Genomic DNA, 19,145 nt, shown 5'->3' with positions numbered 1-19,145 from the left:
TGCCTTGGCCTAAAGTCTTTGAACCTCCCAACAACTGGAACAGACCGAGTGCTTTGGTTTTATGGCCCTGGGGAATTGAGCCTTGCTTTCAGTTTAGGTAGAAGACAAGGCTGGTGCTGAGCGAGCAAGTGAACGGAGAATGAATGGAAAGAGAGTGGAGAAAAGATCTAGATGTTCCAGACGAAAACAGAGAAAGGAAAAAGCCAGTTGTTTAGATGACTTGGAGATGAATGGAAAGATTCCCCATCACTGATGAGATATGATTGATGTGATGATGACTCTGACAATGTCCAATGCTCGTGTAATGCCTACTTCATGTGGAGGGTAGATCGTGTTCATCGGATGGTCTAGGGTAGACAATGTCATACATAGGCTCAGAGCAGGATTGTGCTGGTTGTAGGATTGGTGATGATGGAGCGTCGGTGCATGTAGCAGTCTTGCAAGAGGCATTGGTTCGGATCATGGAGTGCAAGGTAGTAGACCTCGGAGGGAGGAGATGGGGTCCTCGGTGCCCGGTGGTTAGTTGGACGGCTGAGGGCGGAGCGGCGGGCGGGGAGGCTTGGTGATTCCCTATTTAGAAAGCAGCCTTTCTACCCAGTAGTTGTACCTGAACTACGTAGCACTGCAGAGTAAGTATCGTGGACAGTATAACTTATTGCTTCTTATGAGGTAACATACTCATGTCTGAGAATCTGACTACTAACTATAGACAGGTCAATGCACTGATACATCTCAACGAGGTCAGATACATACTCAGTTTGCGTGGACAAGCTGGGTACGAGCATTCCTCAATCCGCATACAGGACGAGTCGGTAGGTCGTCTTTTCTCACTCAAGAACCTGGTTCAAATGATAAGCATGAACTGATTGGGGCAGCAAGTTAACAAGCAGATTAGGCCACCGCATAAAGAAGAGTATAGTATACTGCAGTTACAGTACAATACATGCAAGTAGGGGGGAGATTGCGACCCACAGCCACAGACTGGAACCGAATTGTGGCTGAGACGTGGGGCTGATGAGTAAGTCGCCAGTCTCGGCGTCATCATTCCTGGCCCAATCATTCCATTCTTTCCATAATCCCATCTCGCGATCAGGTCGGTTTCCAGCTCAAGATCGAGGCACCCGTGACGGAAACCCACCCTCGGTTACTACTGATCACTGGTACAAACAATACGAAAGACACGAACAAACTCAACACTGGAAATGATTTTCCCTAGAACCGTGGCTGCACTGGAATGACCCATGAGGCCGATGATGCTGCCGCCGATGCTGCTGATGCTGCCAAGATGCAGCTAGTCACCAGAACCGACAAGCCAATAACCAGGAACATGAAAAATGATAATGACCCGTGCAAGGATGGGGGCCCTCTCCGTCTTGGTCTCTTGGCCTTCCATAGGAAAAGTCAAGAATAGTGAATGATGGCCGTGCTGTTGTCTCTCTTACTCTTTTTCTTTCTTTTCCCCCCTTCTTGAGTTTCTCAGCCCTGCAGCCCTACTGATTCTGTTGTGCTGCTCAGTCCTACTGAGTACTCAGATCCTCAAACAATCTGAATGACTGGTGCATTAATGCTACCTGTCGCCGTTCCTTTCAATCCCTTCTCTCCTCCATACTGATCATCTTCTTGGGCTTCCGGGATCCAATCTTCGTTCTTTCTATCACCTCCCCCGCCCCGTATCCCACGTCCCCCCTTGACATCTTCCAGGGGATCCGATTGACACCGAAATCCTGGTCTCCCTGTCCTGCGCGCAGTTGTTATTAATCGCCGAATCCCTCTTTTCGCGTCAACCTCTTCTGCCACGCTCTTTTATCTTCTTCCCTACCTGAGAATTATCCTGCCTGGCTATCGATAGTTACCCCGTCTGCACAACCTGTCGCAACCTCCCTCTAATTTATAATCACCATATGATACCCTGATTGATCCCACCTGTTCCTTTAATATTTATTGCCTATCTTCAGAACTTGTCCCCCTGCTGTTTGGCGTGTTGACCGAACTCTTGAACGCCGGTTTCTTTGGTATTACCCAATCCGGCCCGTGACCTCACAATGGCCTCCCAAAGTAAGTTCCCAACATCAACACTGCCTGACACGCGCTTCAATACTGACGCTAATGTTCTAGCCAATGGTGCAGCTCCTGCTGTCAATGGCCACTCTACGGCTTCCAGCACGTCCGTGGACGTCATCTGCGGCCCCCTGATTAATTTCAAGAATATGGATGTCACTGCTTCCTCCTCTGTATGGCGGGGAAGTATTCTGATTGTTACTAAGTCTGGGCAGAGCCAACCTCAGCTGGTGATGCGCCAAGCGGGTCCGGTTGATAGCAGTAGCCGAGCTTCAGGTACTCAACCCAACTCTCAACGTTTTGTGGCCGACGGACTTCGTCTATATGAAGATCCCAAGAAAGCATTCTGGAGATTCTCAATCGCCATCGCCTTGGAAGAGTATGAAGCACGCTGGGAGTACACCATTCCGGGGTTCCAGTACGCAAATGGTGAAGAGCTTCCTCCGCCTTGGGACTTTGTAGTTCCATCGATCCACCAGTCGATGCGTCTGATGTTCCATTCTTGTAATGGCTTTTCCGTCGGCACCGATATGAACGCGTGGGTCGGCCCCAATTTGTGGAACGACGTGATGCGCGTGCATGGCCAGAAGCCCTTCCATGCCATGATTGGTGGTGGTGACCAGTTGTACTGCGATGGGATCCGCGTTGATGGACCCTTGAAGGCGTGGACGGCTATTGGAAATCCTCACAAGAGACGGGCGCATCCCTTCGACAACGACTTGCGAGCCCGGTGCGATGAATACTACTATGCGAACTATATTAGATGGTATTCTATTGAGCCGTTCAAGGCAGCAAACGGCCGGATTCCACAGATCAATATTTGGGATGACCATGACATCATTGACGGCTTTGGTTCGTATACAGATCATTTCATGCGCTGCTCTGTGTTTCGTGGTATTGGCGGCGTGGCGTTTAAGTACTACTGCTTGTTTCAACATCATATCGCGCCGCCCAAATCGACGTACACTACAGACGCTCCGCAAACAATGCATGCTGTCAATGGAACTGCTGGTGCCGATCCCAGACAACTGGAGAACACCTACGTGCTAGAGGACCAGTCGGAAGACGACAGTTGGATTGTTGGTAATCGCCCCGGTCCCTACGTCGAGGAGAAGAGTCGAAATCTCTACATGCGTCTCGGCAAGCGGTTTGCGTTCATTGGCGTCGATGCGCGGACGGAGCGCACGCGGCACCAGGTGAATTACCCAGACACATACGACCTCATCTTCTCCCGACTTGAAGCTGAAGTCTTAGCGGCGGAGGGAGACATAAAACACTTGATTGTGCTACTGGGAGTCCCAATCGCATATCCACGACTCGCATGGTTGGAAAATATTCTGAGCTCTCCTCTGATCGCGCCTATTCGCTTGTTGAATAAGCGGTTCGGCTTTGCAGGTGGCTTGTTTAATCAGTTTGACGGTCAAGTTGACCTGTTGGATGACCTGGATGACCACTACACCGCACGCCAACACAAAAAGGAGCGAAGGATTTTCATTCAACGTCTACAGGACTTTGCCAAGGCTCATTCCATTCGTGTGACGATTCTGGGCGGAGATGTGCATCTGGCAGCCATCGGTCGGTTTTACTCCAACCCGGCCCTCAACCTCCACAGCGAACTCGATCCACGGTATATGGTCAATGTTGTCAGCAGTGCGATTACGAACAAACCTCCCCCCAAGGCCGTGGCCAATCTTTTGGCTCGTAGGAACAAGCTTCATCATTTGGATCCACATACGGACGAGACTTTGATGGAAATGTTTGATCGACAGCCTGGTGGGCAGGAGAAGAGTGCCGCGTGGAATAAGGTTACGATGCCTTCGCGAAACTTTGCCTGCATCACTGAAATCGAACCCCTCTACACTAACGGAAACACCCCAGTGGCTCCGAACGAGCAGGCCTCTTCGTTCCCTTTGGCGAAAGACGGTCACTCACCTCTTCACCAGGGTGAAGCTGACGCCGGCTCTAGTCATCCTGCGGCAGATGGATATACTAGCAGCGGCAGCATGCCAGGAGGGTTGGACATTACGATCCGAGTCGAGATTGACCCACAGAACCGAGAAGGAGCTACCGATGGTTATGCCTTCAGCGGTAAGTTTGTCTAGTAGTATTGATAAAGCGGCCCTGAACGGTCTTGCTGACATGTCACCAGTTCCCGCGTTGGCCTATGACCCTTCGAAGGACGTTTCTCGTCCCACTTCTCGCGCTCGCTCATTGCGACCTCAATCCCTCCGTCCTCCTTCACGGCAGTCTGCGCGGCCTCAGACCGCCAATTGATCGCTGAATTACCCTTGGCGTGACTCATGCGAGATACTTGGAATACTTTGGCTCGTTCCCGTTCCTGTTCTTTTCACCCACCATGGTGGGCCTATCTTCTGGCTGAGTGTTGATGTAGGATAGTTTTGCTCCGCTTCGTCTAGTCTTCTTTCTTGATTCCCCGGTGTATTCATCTTAATTATTGCCTTCGTCAACCTTCGAATACCAAGTTTTTGAATAGTCATGTTGACAGTCGTTCATCTTTCATTTTTATGTACTTTACAGTTTGAAATCATTGATTCATCCCCAGGTCTTGACACTTTCCGAAAGCAAAATAATGCAAGAGTGGCTGGCTCATTCCACCATACTCTCTAGCAGGTTTGCTCAACATCCGTCTTCGTCCGTTCTCTCGAGAACTACAACCCACGTCATGATCTCCACGAGCCATTTCAGGTTTCGCCATGCACTGGGAGCCCCGCCTGCCAAGATTGAAGAGCTTTCCGTCCAAATGACTCGGGAATTCTGCAGCTGAGATCAGAGCCTAAAATCTTGGAAACAGGTGAAAGCCAGGCCGCATGAAGAACAGGCAGAAGCGAATAATTTTTCTTGGACTGCAGCTTATCTCAACTTTTCGACCAATCCCAATTCTCGCTGCAGCTAAGCTACAGATTGCAAGTGCTTTTCGGTATTTGAGGCATGGAACTCATGCAAGGGCGGCCGGTGGAGTGCGGAGATATCACGAGCGGCACCACATAGCGAACGTAATGGGGAGTTTCGCCTTCCGTGTCACATCGAGATCGTTGCCTCCTACTCAGCCCTGCAAGGGTTGGCCCAGTACGGCGACTTTACTCAGCTCAAGGGGCAAACCGAGAGGCGATGGAACTCCTGAAAAGAACCGAGCCAGAGGACCGAGTGTTCTTCGCACCTTGCGATAAGAATTACGCATCACGGGCACCTCAACGATGGGAATCAAGAAGACAGCAGCGTCTCAAGATGCCTCTCAAGACAAGGTCGCAGTGCACGGCGCAGACAGCAACTCCGACGATGACCGACTCGACATCCTCGGCTACAAGCAGGAGCTTCGTCGCAACCGTTCCATGACCACGCTGCTCTTTCAATCGCTTGCGATAGCCGCGATTCCCTACGGCGAAGGAGGTCCTCTCATAGGCGCCATCTACGGCGGCGGGCCGATGTCGATCTTTGTCGGCTGGATCGTTGTCTGCATCCTATACCAGTGCGTCGCCCTGTCTCTCGCCGAGCTCGTGTCGCGATATCCGACCTCCGCCGGGCCCTACTACTGGTCGCATCAGATAGCGCGCGACCACAAAGCCATCGTCTCCTTCCTCACCGGCTGGGTGTGGATTATCGGCAACTGGACGGCCATCCTCTCGACCAACTTCGGCTTCGCATCCATGCTGTCGGCCGCGATCTCCCTGGTCCACCCCAGCTGGGACCCGAACAGCTGGGAGCTTCTGCTGATCTTCTACGCCGTCTGCGTCGGCACTTTCCTGGTCTGCACCTTCGGCAATCGGTTCCTCCCCCACATCGACTTCCTTTGCACGGTGTTCACGGCGCTGGCCATCATTGTGGTGTTGATTGCGCTATCCACTACCGCCGCGACCGGCCGCCACACAGCCGCCTACGCCCTCGGCCACTACGATACGCACTTCTCCGGCTGGGGCGGCTTCACGTTCTTCATCGGCCTCCTTCCGGCCGCGTACACCTTCTGCGGAATCGGGCTGGTCACCTCGATGACTGAAGAATGCGTCTCGCCGGCGCGCATCGTCCCCCAAGTCCTCAGTCTCAACATCCCCGTGCTCGGACTGGCCGGCCTCCTGTTCATCCTCCCCATCTGCTTCACGCTGCCCCCAATGGAAGAGATTCTCACCGCGCCGGCCGGCCAAGCCCTCCCGTACATCTTCCACCGGGTCATGGGCACCGCCGCGGGAGGACTCGCGCTGACCACCCTGGTCCTCAGCCTGACGCTCTTCGGCTCGATCAGCGCGACCGTCGCCGGCTCGCGGGCCATCTACGCCTTTGCGCGCGACAACGCCGTCCCATGCTCTCGCTTCTGGGCCCGCGTCCACGACCCCTACGCCTTCTTCACCTCCACCTCAGTCTCAGAGAGCAGCAGCAGCAGCACCCACAAAAACAACCCCGACAGCGTCCCCTTCAACGCCCTCCTCGGCGGCACCATCCTCCAGCTGCTCCTGGGCCTCATCAACCTCGGCAGCACAAGCACCTTCACCGCCTTCGTCTCCGTCAGCACCATCGCCCTCTCCGTCGCCTACGCCATCCCCATCGCCCTGAGCCTGATGAACCGCCGCGCGGAGGTCGCCCGCGCCCCCTGGACCTGCGGCCCGCTGCTGGGCCCCGTCGTCAACATTCTCTCCCTGGTCTGGATCGCCTTCGGCTTAGTGCTATTCAGCCTCCCCACGGCGCTGCCGGTCACCCCATCGTCGATGAACTACGCCGCGGTCGTGTTGGTGGGGCTGTGGGGGTTGGCGTTCGCGTGGTACTGCGTATATGGACGCAAAGGTTCGTTCTTGCTCTCTCTTCTGTCTTCCTATTTCTCTCACTCAGCGAAACTAACCTGTTGTCGGGAAATAGTGTATAAAGGTCCCCCCCTGGAATCGACCGGGCTCCGCTCGTCGGAACTCCGGACTATCTTCTAGGCTTAGTACTCTAGATGCAGGAGGTTTGGGTTTGGTGAGCGAGGTGGTAGGTATACAGGACATGTCATGCGACTCCGCCTGAACCACAGCAGGAAAGGGGATACACGATGAGATGGGAAAAGATATAGATCGATAGAAATCGGGTCGGGTCTGGTCTTGGAGTTAGGTTGTTTCTCTTTCCTCGAATTCAAAATACATTCAGCGTATGAGATGCTTGAAGAATACACGATTTCGCTTCATCTTCGCTATGGATTTGGGATGGATTACCTACTTCAAGTGCCGATCCCGCGGGATGAGGGTGTCTCTCGTGGAGCATCATCCATTGACCACTACAACAGAAGAAAGTTAGATAATGTACCGGGTTTATCCCAGGCAAGTGGACAGAGCAAGAGCAGTCAAGTTTCTTGGATCCTCCGAGTGTCGGGTGAAACTTAAGAGCAAAATGGGCGCACCGCCCTTAATCCTACATCCACCATCATCCAATCAATCCAGTTGTGTATTGAAGTACATGGTACAAGATATTTGACGGCAAACCTCTACCTCTACCTCCCAAAGCCGATATCCCCCCATTTTAATAAGTCGAATCATCCTGGTAATCCAGCTCCCCCACCCCTAACCTCGTCGCCGAGTTCTCGTTCCCGGAATCGATACTGTTGCTGTTCCCGCGCCGCCGCCGGGGCTGGCCCTCATTCGGGACCGAAGGTCTACGCAGACTGGTCGTCGTCCCACTCCCACTCCCACCGCCACCATTCCCACCACCATTCCCACCACCAAGCATCTCCGCGGGTCGCCGCCGCCGCACGACCTGGTACCCTTTGTCGAGCTCGATCTCGATGACGCACCGGACCTTCAGGGCACTCACGGCGGGCCAGACGCCGCGCTCGCCCTTGCGCGACCAGTGGGCCAGGCTTGCCTTGCTGGGGTTCTCGAAGATCTTGGTGAAGTCACGGAGGGTCAGATCGGGGACGAGGGTGATGCTGGGGCCGGGGATGGATTCCTCGAGGAGCAGGCGGGCGAGCGGGGTGGGGAGGAGGCCCATGTAGTCGAGCTGGCGGAGGCGGTGGCGCACCTCGCCCATGACGAGGCGGGTGAAGTAGCGGATCGGCGGGTTGGGGTGGTCGCCGGGCCGGCGGATGAGGAGGGTGCCGCCGTCGGAGCGGAGGAAGGGGACGAGGTAGGGCCGCGCCTGCGAGACGATGAAGTGGTTGACGTTGAACAGCTCCGCGATCCGCGCGAGCGGCGACTCGCCCTCGCTGTACTGCACGTGGCGCCAGGAGGCGAAGGTCGCATCCTGCGAGTGCGGCCACGGGACGATCGAGCCCGTCTCGTCCTTGCAGTAAATCGTGACGGGGCGGTAGAGGGAGGTGTTGGAGGCGTTGGAGGCCACCGCGGCGGACCAGATGAGCTGGGCGAGCCCTCTTGTTAGCTTTTCTAGGACCCCGAAATCAAGTGGGTACATACCACGTTTGGTGCGGTGAGATAGTTGAGGAGATTCGGCGTGGCGTTGGTGTTGGATGTCGCGACAGTGATGTTGAGAATGCGCTTCGATCGAGCGTATGCTTCTTCGAACGTCAAGTCTCCTAGGTTGGCCCGCACGCATTCCTCCAGAACTTCGGCGTCAAGAAAGTAGCCCTTCTGAATATATCGCTTCATGCGCCGGAACAGGGTCCCCGCCCAATTATCGCCGATGTCGAACGGCAGCCATTGAGTTTCGGAGGAGGCGTCTTTGGCCTTCCGACGCCGATCAAAGGCGCTCAGATCAATGCCATCGCTGTCGAGGAAGGTCAACAGCTCATCTTCCGTATGGACCCCGACCAGGGCGGCGATGAGGGCGCCTGTCGCGGTCCCGATGATAATCCGAGGCAGAAGACCTCGCAGATGAAGAGCCTTGACGACGCCGAGGTGACACAACCCAAAAATCGATCCGCCTTGGAGCAGAAGCGTTGTCCGTCCAAAGGCCTGTCGAGTGTCATGCAGCAGCTCGAGCTTCGCCTGCGAGCCAAACCCACTGACGTGGACCGGGGCGGTAGGAAGAGCCGTCACCTGCTGAATGGACAGTGCCACCTGAGTGATATAGTCCTCGATCAGAAGCTTGGTCCCCGCGTACGCTTGTGTGAACAGCTTTGGGGACGTGATGTTGCCCAGATTGCGAAGCAGTCCGGATCGCAGAAGATTGACTAAGGTCAGGATATCCTCGTCTTCGCGAGCACTCATGAGAGCCTCTAATCTGCCCAGGATCAAGCGGTAATCGTAATGGCGGCTGGTAGGGTTCTGGCGCCTGTTGTACGTTGTCAGTGACTGATCTCCGTGCGCAGGCTGAAGTGGATCGAGTTACCAAAGATCCTTGCTGAGGATTTCGTCTAGGTCGAAGGCGGCTTCTTCCCATTCCTCGTAGGTTGTTGCAGTAGCGAGCGCACGGCGCAGTCGGTCTCGGGGAGACCGTGTATGCCACCAGGATAATAACCTCTAGACGGAGAAAGTCAGCTAATCGAATTGACAGCATACCATTCCAACGGAGTATCGTAGAAAGAGAGGAGAACCGATCAAGCATTTCTGATAGAATTGGTGCTGGCTTGAGAGACCATGATGCCGACATGTGTCTGAAGACATAGAATAACCTACCTGTTGCCAGAACTGTGCGACGTCTAGAATCATACTGAAGATGGCAGCGAACAACTCGTAGATCACCGCCCAGGATGCCATGATGAATGAAGGGGGAGGGGAGGGGCGGTTTATCAATGGCAGGTCAAACGAGAGGGGGAAGAATGACGGCACATGTCGAGACACACGCTTGGCTGCTGCTTTCACATGCTTGGTCTCCGACGAGTCAGGAGGATAGACAAGCTTGCAGCTCAGCAAAGAAAAGAGGCAGGGATACTGGATCGGGGCCAGAGCCGGTGCATTCAATGCCTCTAGTTTCGAATAGGGAGGTCGAATATTGCAGCAAGGAGGAACGAGAGAGGGGATGTTGAGAGTGAGAAGCAGAGAGGAATTGATGGACTTGGGCGGCGGGATGATGACACACTCCTTTGATATACTTGAAGGACTTCCCGCAGCACGGAACTACTATATATATCTCCACATCTTCTAAACACCACCACTAAAAAGGGTAGACACTACAAGAATGAAGTTCCAACGGAACAATTTCTCCAACTCAGGGTACTGTACATATACGCAGTATTCATATCTCATAATAGGCATGTGTTGTGATCCTATGGCCCGACTAGAGCCACGGTGGACATGCTTGCGAAACACGAGGTAAAAAGAACCCCCGTTGGTCAAAGAGAAGATATAGTGGAGAATGTTGGGGTACATGAATTAGAACATTCTATGCCGAACTACATACATACGAGCCTAGGCGAGAGCCACCCCAACGGGAGATATACTCTGCCCAAGAGACAAGGCGAGACCAAAAGGATGAAGAAAAAAAGCCAACCAGATTTTTGAGTCTCTCTACACGCCACGCTTCGCCAGCGGAGAAGGAAATGCCAGACAAACCCCGTGGACACGTTAACTGGGCATTTGAAATTCCATAATTTTGGGTTTTAAATTTCGCGCTGCTTCCCTATGCAAGTAGGCGAAAATGTATTCTTCGAACATTCCTTCACTACCCACCAAGGCGGACATTTCCAACCGCTTACTCCTCGACAATGTTACCCCGCTCCGACACGTACAGACCATCAAGGAACTAGATGGCAAGACGGGTTAGTATGAATATCGCGGTACTTGAGATAGGGCTAAGAGCCAGTTGCTTCAAACTCACCTTACGGATATCCTTGTTGCGGACTCTGCAGATCTGCTGGATGTCGGCAGCGCTCTGGGAGACACCCTCAAGGGAGTTACCGGAGAGCACGAGCTCATCCTTGACGTTGGTGGAGACGGCGATCTCAACACCGGGCTGGGCAGTCACGCGGCGGACGTACTTCTCACCCAAGAAGTTACTAGAGAAACGGATCCGTCAGTCGGAAGATTCCTTCGAAGCGCATACAGCGACAAGCGACGCAGCATTGCCCCTGAACCAGTTGGAGCCAAATCCACCATCTCAATCCAACAAGCCCAGCGACTTGCCGCAATGTCGCAAAAAGGTGGTAGTGCCATACCGGATCTCAACTTCGACCTGGCCAGTCTCGGCGTTCTTCTCAAGGTTGACGTTGATGGGAAAGTGAGCGTAGACGTAACGCATCTTGTACTTGAAGCCCTTGGTGACACCGATGATCAAGTTGTTGATGAGGGTGCGGACGGTGCGGAGGGTGGCAATACCCTTGCGAGCACCGTGGTGCAGCTGGATGTTGATGACATTCTTCTCGGGGCGGCCGAAGGTGACGGCGATGTGAGAAAGGTCCTTAACGAGCTTGCCTGCAGGAGAGCGAAAAAAAGACTCAGGTTAGCGGCGGCTGGCAGTCGCACGACACGAACAGGCCCAGAAACATCCAAGCCGAAAGGTCTGTCTGGTCCGAGCCTATTGTTGGGGACGTGCGTGTTGTTGGTCAAGTGGTGAATTGCATACCTCGGGGTCCCTCGACGGTCACAACGCGAGAGCGAATGTGAACCTTCACTATACGACGAAAATTGTATCAGTCCCAGTTCTCTCACACAAACACATAAGATAGTCGCAAGTCTGTATCGTCTCGTCTGGTTTCTCTTCCGCCGGCGGAGAGACAGGCATTCTGATATATGCATTGGTTCCTCCTCTTGATTCTATTCTTCCTCTCCTGCATTGACTGATTCGTAGTCGAGTCGGGGGGGCGCATCACTGTTCCTCTTTTTGCCCCTATATCCCTCAATGCATTCCATCTCTATGCCTGTCCCTCCGGGGTGTTCCGTTCCTCTCTTCCCACCTCTTGCGAAAACCAGCGGACTTTTTGCGAAACCAGCGGAGTCGAGCATTCAGGAGAATGCTCAGGAATAAATCGAATTGCTCACCATTCTCGGGGACGGGCAGCGTTTCCTCGGAGTGAATGTACCGCATCTTGACTGCGTGGGCTGTGGTGTGTCCGAGGGGGGAATTGTCGATATCGTCGTGCGGTCGGTCGTCGAAAGGATCGAAATTCCTCAAGGCAAACCGGAGTCGAGAGTGGTGGAGCGAAAATCACGGGTTGTGCGTCGCTTACGGCCCAATCTGGCTTAGGTCCTTCCGCCTAGGGTTGCCCACTTTGGGCTTAGTGGCTATTGATCCCGCCCGGCAGAACAACAACAATGGAACTGTCGGTGGCTGCTTATCCTTATCGGTCTGCTTCAAGTCTACCTCACCTAATTACAGTATACACTCAAGCTTACCTAGAGTATATCAGATTTGAGTCATTTCAATTGTACCCAGAACTCACGTCTCTAGTCTTTGAACGGATGGAAGCTGTCCGTACAACTGCCGCTGAATATTTGGTTTAGAACGCACATACTGGTACCACGTCATCAGATTACGATTAATCCTTTCCTATTAATTATCACATGATCCCAATTATGTACGCAGAAGAAATGCACAAAGTCCTTATGATGAGCTTTTCCCGTCAAGAATCCTCAAATCTGTCTGTGAATCATGACCTGTTTGGCAGCGAAACTCAATGCGGATCGTGAAACACACAATCCCATGCATGCATACCGTAAATAGATCGAGTCCAGATGCGTTAGTCAAACCGACAAATAGCTTTCCAGTCCGCCCAAAAAAAAAAATCTAGTCGCTTGTTGAGTCCTTACGGTGGACTTCTTGGACCCACTTACCACCCAGGTCCCTCAAGGTTGATGTCAATTCGTCGCGCCCGTCGAGGGCCGTCACGTCGTCACCACCCCCAATACTCTTGCCATTGACCAGCACATTAGGGACAGTCCGACGGCCGGTAGTCTCGGCCAAAACAGCCTGCAACATCCGACCATGGGGATGCTGATCCAACTCCACGACGAACGGCGCAGGGGTGATGGAGTAATGATCCAGTAGAATGGACTTGGCTTTGGCGCTGTAGGGGCAGTACGATTTCGAAAAGATGATGACTGCGTTTGGAAAAGACAAAGAACATCAGTAATTCATTCCGCCCGTATCAGAGGGCAAAGGGAAACCACATACTCGGAGCCTTTTTCAGGATATCATTCAACTCAGCCACTGCATGCGCATGCGCTTCCGCCTCGGCATCGTTCTCTGCCTCTGCCTGCTGCGGCTTGGACTCCTGCTTGGGCTGTTCTTGCTGTTGCTGTGGCTGTTGCTGCTTCTCCTCCAGCTCCTCCCCCGGTTTCTTAGACACGGTCATCTTGGTCCGTCCCGCGATCGGGATCTCTTCCATGTGGTCGGCCGGGTTGGCCTTGGGGATCGCCGGTGCGATCTTATCATCGGTCATGGGATGCTTCAGATCTTCCTTGACGGAGTTGCGGTTCGGGACGGGGATGTTGGCTGCGGCCGCGGCCGGGGCGGCTTCCTTGGCCTGCTTTTGGGCGTTCATGGCAGCCACGGTGGAGCGATAGAATTGCTGATTCTGGACACTCCGGGCGTCGCTCTGGAAGGCGCGCGTCACGTTAGCTCTACTTCGCGCTATCTGGAAAGCGGTTTGCGACCACGAAAGGGAACCGGGATTATACCGAGTAGTACCAGGTCACGCCGACGATCACCAGCACGGCAATGACCAAAAGTCTCATGCGCCGTTGAGAGAACATCTTGGAGCAGGGTGTAGAATGGTAAGTCGGCAGGGGAATTTGACAGTGACGCGATCGATCGATAACCACGGGCAGAAGATATGTTCAGCTGGGGAGAACGCTTGCCGTGGATTCAACGAAGCAACTGTGCGCATCAGTGCTGGGATGGTTTAACAGTCGATGTGTCGAGCCGACGAGTCATAGATGCAGCTCCAAGACCAACAATGGCTGGACATTGGGCGAGAGCGAGAGGTTAGAGCTTCCTGGGGAAAAAAACAGATCAAGAATAAACCCAGGTGGCAAAGTCAATAGTCACAGACTATGCTATCAGTGAGAGATCTAAAAATACGCGCGACCGAATAAATGTCAAGAGGTTTCTCCTAGTGTAAGGGGGGAAAAGGTCCCATAAGGAATTAAGGAGTGGGGAAAGAGTCGAGGCAACTGGCAAAGACTAACTCCGGCCTCGCCGGCGCGGCGCTCGGACGCGGGCCTCCGAGCCTACTTTTACTTCCGGCAAGCACGGAGCAAGTATTATTGCTTCCTGGTGAGTCCTCTCATTTCTGACTTGAATTATGAATTATATTATGGAATATTCATGCTATGCTATATCCGGGGTATGTAGCTGAGTGGTATCATGGTAAAACAAATAAAGAAAAACATTCAATCAGAGCGTTAGATGGTGTCTTTCTTGAGACAACAACATACGTGAGGGCACGTAGGTAGATGCAATGAACTCACGGGTGCAGATCAGAACAAATATAGATCTGGACTAACATGGTAAGATAAGGCCGCTTGCGTCATCCCGCAGACCCTGTATTAGCGGTTTGACTGAGCAATCGAGGGGTATTGTGGTGGTGATGACCCTCCATAAGGACTCGTCCAAAACGCGCAATGTTTCTCCTCCGTTTGACTCATCTTCGCTCACACCTCCTTTGTCGCGTGTTTTGTGGGAGATACCATAGTGAAGATCCGGAAAGTTCCTGGGAGCCCAAGCCATCATCATGCTTGAACTGCGATCCCAGAGCGTGTCCCAATAGTCCCTTTACGCTTGCCTTGGACCACAACCATCCAATCCTCCCACTCCTTGGCGATTTCCATCAACACATTGCCCATCACCGTAGCTGAGGCCATCAATCCGTGCCCTTCACCTTCAAGCACACGAACTTCGCAGCGCCGCATAGTCTTCCCCAGCCACTTGACATTGTCGACAGGAACGCGAGTGTCTCTGCTACCATGGTGGATCACCACATTCCGAGTAATATCCACATAACGGAATCCAATAGGTTGACGACGTTCCAAGCACACCAGTAAATCCACCGCCGGGTTTGCGTTCGTCGTCGCCAATTCCCAGATCCTGTGGGTGAGCCGATTATCGTAATCCACCTGCCGCTCACGATCTTGAGATGCAGCAAGTGCGGCCTGGTTCGATAGATGCTTGTCAATGGGATGACCTGCTCCTACAACTATGGGTGTTGGCTTCTTATTGTCAAGGCTTTTCAGACCGCCCTGCTGGTGAATCTTCCCTGGAAGCTGTTGAGGCTTGCTGAGCTCGATAACAGCAGAGCTTAAGATGTCTCTCTGTAGCGCTTTGCGCTTGGCTCGCCGGGGAGACCTGGGGAGACTGGAGGTAAGACTCGCACTTGCTGCGCTCATGAAGCTGGAGTTCGCAACCTTGAGAATCGATGTTGGGAGCGCTCGGAGAATGCGTTGGGTGTAGGGGACGGCATTGGTCGGGACTGGGGCCTTCAATGAGCCAAAGCTTGATAATTGTGAAGGAGGAATCCACGGAGCCAGCAGATGAATTCTTCCTCGAATATGCTGTGGAATTCTCAGAGCGGTTGCTAGCGCATAGATAGCACCAGCGGAGTGTGCCATGATCGAGAACTTTGTTACTCTGAGATGATTACATACTATCGCAACATCATCTAAACCATGTCAGTCGACCCTTCTCGTAGACAGGAGAACGCTCACGGCGTGATCGGTACATAGCACTCACCAGGCCAACTGAGAGGGGTTGCCGGTTCGTTGATGTAAGGTGCGCTTTCACCGACACCAGGACGATCCAAGGTGACCAGGCGAAGCTTGAGAGACCTCGCCAGTTCGTCATAAAAGGCCATCAGATATCTCGTCAACCCCATGCCGAGGCAACAAAGAACCACATGACCATTAGGGTCTCCAACCTCGGAAAATGCTATAGAGCGGCCTGACGTGGGATGAATTACCTTCTGGGTTAGCTTAGCAGCCGTCACATAGTCTTGGACTGCAAGGTCGATAGAGTCAGCGCTGGATGGGCGCTCCTCTACGGCGGTATAGCCAGTAGGAGAACTCGCACTCGATAGGGATCGACTATGCCGGAAGGGAAATGGTGAGTCAGCCACATGCTTGTGAGTGAATTTCTCAGATGGATCAAACTTGTCGAAGGAATGGATAGATGTCGCGGTTGACCTCGAGGTGAATGGGGGACTGATGGAGGTTGTGGAGCGATTCTTGCCCGTTAAAACTGCCGGGGCTGGAGCGCTCTCGTCGAAGCTGAAGCGAGATATATGTCCCGTTTGTTGTGAATCAGCAGTTCCACCAAGTCCCGCAGAGGCCAACGGCTGCGTACCTCTGGCAATGGGATCTTTATGTGAGTTCAGCGAGGCGTCATCTAATTCTAGCTCGGTCTTGATCTTCTGTTGTTGGTCCTTCAACTCTTGAATTCTCTTCGTCACCTGATCCGAATCACTGCCCACCCCTGAAACGGCACTGTCCACTTTCATCTCTCTGCTACTGGTAGATGAATACCGGCTATGGCGAGTAGAAGACCTGCGGTGCTTTGGGCTTAGAGAAAAACTATGTCGCAAGGATGATTCGCGGGTAGGGATAATGCGCCCGCTCCCAATGCCACCTGGAGTATTAGGCGTACTTTCTTGGTTGCCCTGCAGTGAGTTGCGTTCCTTACTGGGAGGTCTGCTTAGTGAAGAATCGGTAGTGGTCTCAGTTTGGGCTCGAAGTGGTGGGGCACACCCTTCTTCAACCACGTCGGCCATGGAATGCAGAGAGCGTACACTAGCCCTACTGCGTGGTGTGTTTTGTCGAAACCCGTCGTTGAAGCTGTTCGTCTTGCGCAATCGATCCAGCTGCCGCTCTTTCTCGCTGGGAAACTCTCGCGATACTCGTTTTAAAATGCTGACTTGGCGTTTGAGGCTTTTCTTGGAGCCTGATGAGGCGACACTATTCGCAGTTAAAAGCCGTGGACCCGGTTCGGCGGTGATTGTACCAAAAGCGGAGTCTTCGTAGGGCGCATTGGACGAAGTAAAGGAGCCCCTTGATGTCGGTCTCCCTGGAGACAAGGGCGGATCGAGGGCAGCTTTCTGTTTGGGGGGTGGCGGCGCGCGGGCCATGCGAATGATCGGAGCAACTGCTGCATCATCTGGATGCAGAAAGGGACCCTGTGACGTCTCCGCGGGAGGCTGAAACGCCCCGAGACTCAACCCGAGTTCATGCGCGCTGACCGGGCGTTGGTCTGGAATGTGATGTTTCTCGGGGGCGAGATAGACGGGCGAGTCGGGATCGGTCTTGGTGTCAATGCGCGGAACGTTATCGAAGTGCGTCTGGAGAGGTATCGAAATGGTCGACAAAGACGAGATCAGAGAAGAGATGACTTCGGGGGAGGCTGGGTCAAAAGCTGGGGGAGGACTGGCGGCGAGTGCGCGCGACGGAATTGACTTGCGACGCATGTCGAGCAAAGCCGAGGGTAGGAAAGGGGCAGCATCATCAACTTGGGATGTCGAAGAATGTTCCGTGCGATTCATGGCGGACATTGACAGGGACAGGGAATCTGCCGGTCCAACAGCAAGTTTCGGCCCCAGCTAGACTACTAGCCAGAGACAGACAGAAGACAATCACCGACGATATATGCGGTCGATGGTAGTACGCGCTTGCATGATCCAGTAAGATGGCAGGATAACGTCTGCAAAGCTTGGTAGCTTAACGGTAAAGATCAATAGACCGCGGGCGCTTGATGCATGTGCCAGTCACCATGCAGGCAGACCCCGGGGGGGGGGAAGGGAGGGGGGTAAGAAGGGTAAGGTAAGAAGGGCAGTGGAGGATCCAGGGCGGTCCTATCGCTGCCCTTGCGGTATGCAAGCCCAGGGCCCCCTTGCCGAACGTTTATTGTCTAGAAGGTCGATCTAGACAACCAATGGCTTTTTTGTAGCACAGTTCACTAGGAACGACAGGGAGAAGTCAGAATATTCGCTGTATGTAGTTGCGTAGGGGGACTTTTTTTGGCGGGTAAGAACTATTGAAATTAGACAGTGAAGTGAGGGGGGAAAAGAAAAGAGAACGGAAATAGAAAAAGGGGAAAAGATAGAATAAGGTGAGTGAGTAGTTGGTAGAAGAAAGAAGGGATCCTTGGTCCTCGGGGGGCCCAAGGATCGATTGTAGCTCGATAAAAAAGGGTACTAAGCCCGAAACTGGGAAGATAAACAACGAGCCTGCTGTGTCGCAATGGTCTGAAAATATCACAAAGGTAGCAAAGCAGAGAAAGCGCAACGCAGAGCGCACGCAATCGATGGTCTGAGAAAAGGGTAGAACGGAACATGTTCATGTTTAAGACAGGACGGAGGGAGAGAGTAACTGTACCTATGATGGAACGATGGAACGATGGAACGATTCCGGTGGAGAACAATCTACAGCAATTGTTCCACTGATCACCTTTCTTTTCACTTAGAATGAAACTTGCATCATTTAGACTATTATCCAGCAGTCTCCTCTCCACTGTGTGTGTGTGTGTGTGTGTGTGTGTGTTCGTGCTTTATATGTATATAGCATAAAAGGTCCCCCCCCCCAAAAAACAGTCCGTCCCCCCTCCCCCTCCGTCCTAGACGGCAAACAGGGGAAAATATAGGTACTCGTACCAAGCTAAGCTAGGGAAAGGAAAGGAAAAGGAAGACGAGCAGAAGACCAAGCAAAGCAATCATAGATGGCCTGCGGGTCTCCCGCGGACAATGGGTGGAAGGGAGAATCCACTCCTTCGATCTCACTGGGTTCTTTTCTTTTGCTTTCCTCCGCACTGTTCGCAGATCCAAATTTTCCAACCGTATCAAGCTCGTACCTTCAGGGGGACAGTCCCTGTGGTTCAAACTCTCTCTCAGTCTCAGACCGAGAAGGATATCAGTTTCTCTTTCGACAGTGTTGATGAAGCACCCAATCTCTGCAAGAGTAATTTCTCGACTCTGAGACCATGAAGTCGTGTGTTTAGCACTTATGATCGTGCAGCCGGGTCCAAGGCCCACGGTATCCATCTTTCTCGGTAAGAATCTCTAAACGCGGAAACATTGATGGAGGTTGTGTATGAGGTCCCCACCGAACCATCACAGGGTTGAGCACAAAATAAGGGTCGGCTGTTCTCGATTCGCACTCTCGGTATCTGCGAATTAAACTACGCTCGTGTTGGACCCAAGGTAAGGATGATGACTCTGGCCGCCACTTCTTGAAGCTCGACGATTACTTCCCCATGCATTCCTTCGTGATGCACTCAATAATGCGATTGCAGGAGAA

At 53.1% G+C, this 19,145-nt stretch overlaps 6 protein-coding genes across 6 annotated transcripts; 2 read left to right on the top strand and 4 right to left on the bottom strand.

Moving 5' to 3' along the window:
• The first annotated feature begins 1,727 nt into the window (after positions 1-1,727).
• BO82DRAFT_67661 (uncharacterized protein) lies at positions 1,728-4,490 on the top strand. Its single transcript, XM_025641461.1, has 3 exons — positions 1,728-2,055; positions 2,116-4,146; positions 4,208-4,490. Exons 1-3 carry the CDS (start codon positions 2,043-2,045, stop codon positions 4,330-4,332), a joined length of 2,169 nt encoding a protein of 722 aa, XP_025492304.1. The 5' UTR covers positions 1,728-2,042; the 3' UTR covers positions 4,333-4,490.
• A 425-nt stretch (positions 4,491-4,915) lies between these two features.
• Positions 4,916-7,091, top strand: BO82DRAFT_67655 (putative amino acid permease). Its single transcript, XM_025641460.1, has 2 exons — positions 4,916-6,849; positions 6,922-7,091. The coding sequence occupies exons 1-2, from the start codon at positions 5,274-5,276 to the stop codon at positions 6,984-6,986; spliced, it is 1,641 nt and encodes a 546-aa protein (XP_025492303.1). The 5' UTR covers positions 4,916-5,273; the 3' UTR covers positions 6,987-7,091.
• Positions 7,092-7,353: 262 nt separating this feature from the next.
• On the bottom strand, positions 7,354-9,944 carry BO82DRAFT_431940 (triacylglycerol lipase family protein). Its single transcript, XM_025640749.1, has 4 exons — positions 9,609-9,944; positions 9,322-9,452; positions 8,448-9,264; positions 7,354-8,391 (listed from the first exon to the last, which is right to left on the bottom strand). The coding sequence occupies exons 1-4, from the start codon at positions 9,687-9,689 to the stop codon at positions 7,558-7,560; spliced, it is 1,863 nt and encodes a 620-aa protein (XP_025492302.1). The 5' UTR covers positions 9,690-9,944; the 3' UTR covers positions 7,354-7,557.
• Positions 9,945-10,540: 596 nt separating this feature from the next.
• On the bottom strand, positions 10,541-11,974 carry BO82DRAFT_353963 (60S ribosomal protein uL6). The gene is made up of 5 exons (XM_025635095.1): positions 11,910-11,974; positions 11,494-11,541; positions 11,087-11,342; positions 10,750-10,927; positions 10,541-10,674 (listed from the first exon to the last, which is right to left on the bottom strand). The coding sequence occupies exons 1-5, from the start codon at positions 11,953-11,955 to the stop codon at positions 10,624-10,626; spliced, it is 579 nt and encodes a 192-aa protein (XP_025492301.1). The 5' UTR covers positions 11,956-11,974; the 3' UTR covers positions 10,541-10,623.
• A 417-nt stretch (positions 11,975-12,391) lies between these two features.
• BO82DRAFT_334476 (glutaredoxin) lies at positions 12,392-14,001 on the bottom strand. The gene is made up of 3 exons (XM_025633264.1): positions 13,548-14,001; positions 13,042-13,465; positions 12,392-12,968 (listed from the first exon to the last, which is right to left on the bottom strand). The coding sequence occupies exons 1-3, from the start codon at positions 13,620-13,622 to the stop codon at positions 12,655-12,657; spliced, it is 813 nt and encodes a 270-aa protein (XP_025492300.1). The 5' UTR covers positions 13,623-14,001; the 3' UTR covers positions 12,392-12,654.
• A 186-nt stretch (positions 14,002-14,187) lies between these two features.
• On the bottom strand, positions 14,188-17,152 carry BO82DRAFT_431937 (alpha/beta-hydrolase). The gene is made up of 2 exons (XM_025640748.1): positions 15,598-17,152; positions 14,188-15,526 (listed from the first exon to the last, which is right to left on the bottom strand). The coding sequence occupies exons 1-2, from the start codon at positions 16,982-16,984 to the stop codon at positions 14,601-14,603; spliced, it is 2,313 nt and encodes a 770-aa protein (XP_025492299.1). The 5' UTR covers positions 16,985-17,152; the 3' UTR covers positions 14,188-14,600.
• Positions 17,153-19,145: the final 1,993 nt, after the last annotated feature.

This window comes from Aspergillus uvarum (assembly GCF_003184745.1).
Source record: "Aspergillus uvarum CBS 121591 unplaced genomic scaffold BO82scaffold_24, whole genome shotgun sequence".
In the NCBI taxonomy this organism is placed as follows: domain Eukaryota; kingdom Fungi; phylum Ascomycota; class Eurotiomycetes; order Eurotiales; family Aspergillaceae; genus Aspergillus; species Aspergillus uvarum.
This window is presented reverse-complemented; position numbering and strand designations above follow the sequence as displayed.

Excerpts from the sequence above, each read along its gene's own strand:
- BO82DRAFT_67661 (XM_025641461.1), top strand. Across the intron at positions 4,147-4,207 it reads CGATGGTTATGCCTTCAGCG|TTCCCGCGTTGGCCTATGAC; the intron begins GTAAGTTTGTCT and ends ACATGTCACCAG.
- BO82DRAFT_67655 (XM_025641460.1), top strand. The coding sequence starts at position 5,274 with ATGGGAATCAAGAAGACAGCAGCGTCTCAAGATGCCTCTCAAGACAAG. Across the intron at positions 6,850-6,921 it reads CTGCGTATATGGACGCAAAG|TGTATAAAGGTCCCCCCCTG; the intron begins GTTCGTTCTTGC and ends GTCGGGAAATAG.
- BO82DRAFT_431940 (XM_025640749.1), bottom strand. The coding sequence starts at position 9,689 with ATGGCATCCTGGGCGGTGATCTACGAGTTGTTCGCTGCCATCTTCAGT. Across the intron at positions 9,265-9,321 it reads ATCCTCAGCAAGGATCTTTG|GCGCCAGAACCCTACCAGCC; the intron begins GTAACTCGATCC and ends AACGTACAACAG. Across the intron at positions 8,392-8,447 it reads ATCTCACCGCACCAAACGTG|CTCATCTGGTCCGCCGCGGT; the intron begins GTATGTACCCAC and ends GGGCTCGCCCAG.
- BO82DRAFT_353963 (XM_025635095.1), bottom strand. The coding sequence starts at position 11,955 with ATGCGGTACATTCACTCCGAGGAAACGCTGCCCGTCCCCGAGAATG. Across the intron at positions 11,343-11,493 it reads GACCGTCGAGGGACCCCGAG|GCAAGCTCGTTAAGGACCTT; the intron begins GTATGCAATTCA and ends GCTCTCCTGCAG. Across the intron at positions 10,675-10,749 it reads GCAACAAGGATATCCGTAAG|TTCCTTGATGGTCTGTACGT; the intron begins GTGAGTTTGAAG and ends CTTGCCATCTAG.
- BO82DRAFT_334476 (XM_025633264.1), bottom strand. The coding sequence starts at position 13,622 with ATGTTCTCTCAACGGCGCATGAGACTTTTGGTCATTGCCGTGCTGGTG. Across the intron at positions 13,466-13,547 it reads GCGTGACCTGGTACTACTCG|AGCGACGCCCGGAGTGTCCA; the intron begins GTATAATCCCGG and ends CGCGCCTTCCAG. Across the intron at positions 12,969-13,041 it reads TATCCTGAAAAAGGCTCCGA|TCATCATCTTTTCGAAATCG; the intron begins GTATGTGGTTTC and ends TTCCAAACGCAG.
- BO82DRAFT_431937 (XM_025640748.1), bottom strand. The coding sequence starts at position 16,984 with ATGGCCCGCGCGCCGCCACCCCCCAAACAGAAAGCTGCCCTCGATCCG. Across the intron at positions 15,527-15,597 it reads AACCCCTCTCAGTTGGCCTG|ATGATGTTGCGATAGTATGT; the intron begins GTGAGTGCTATG and ends GACATGGTTTAG.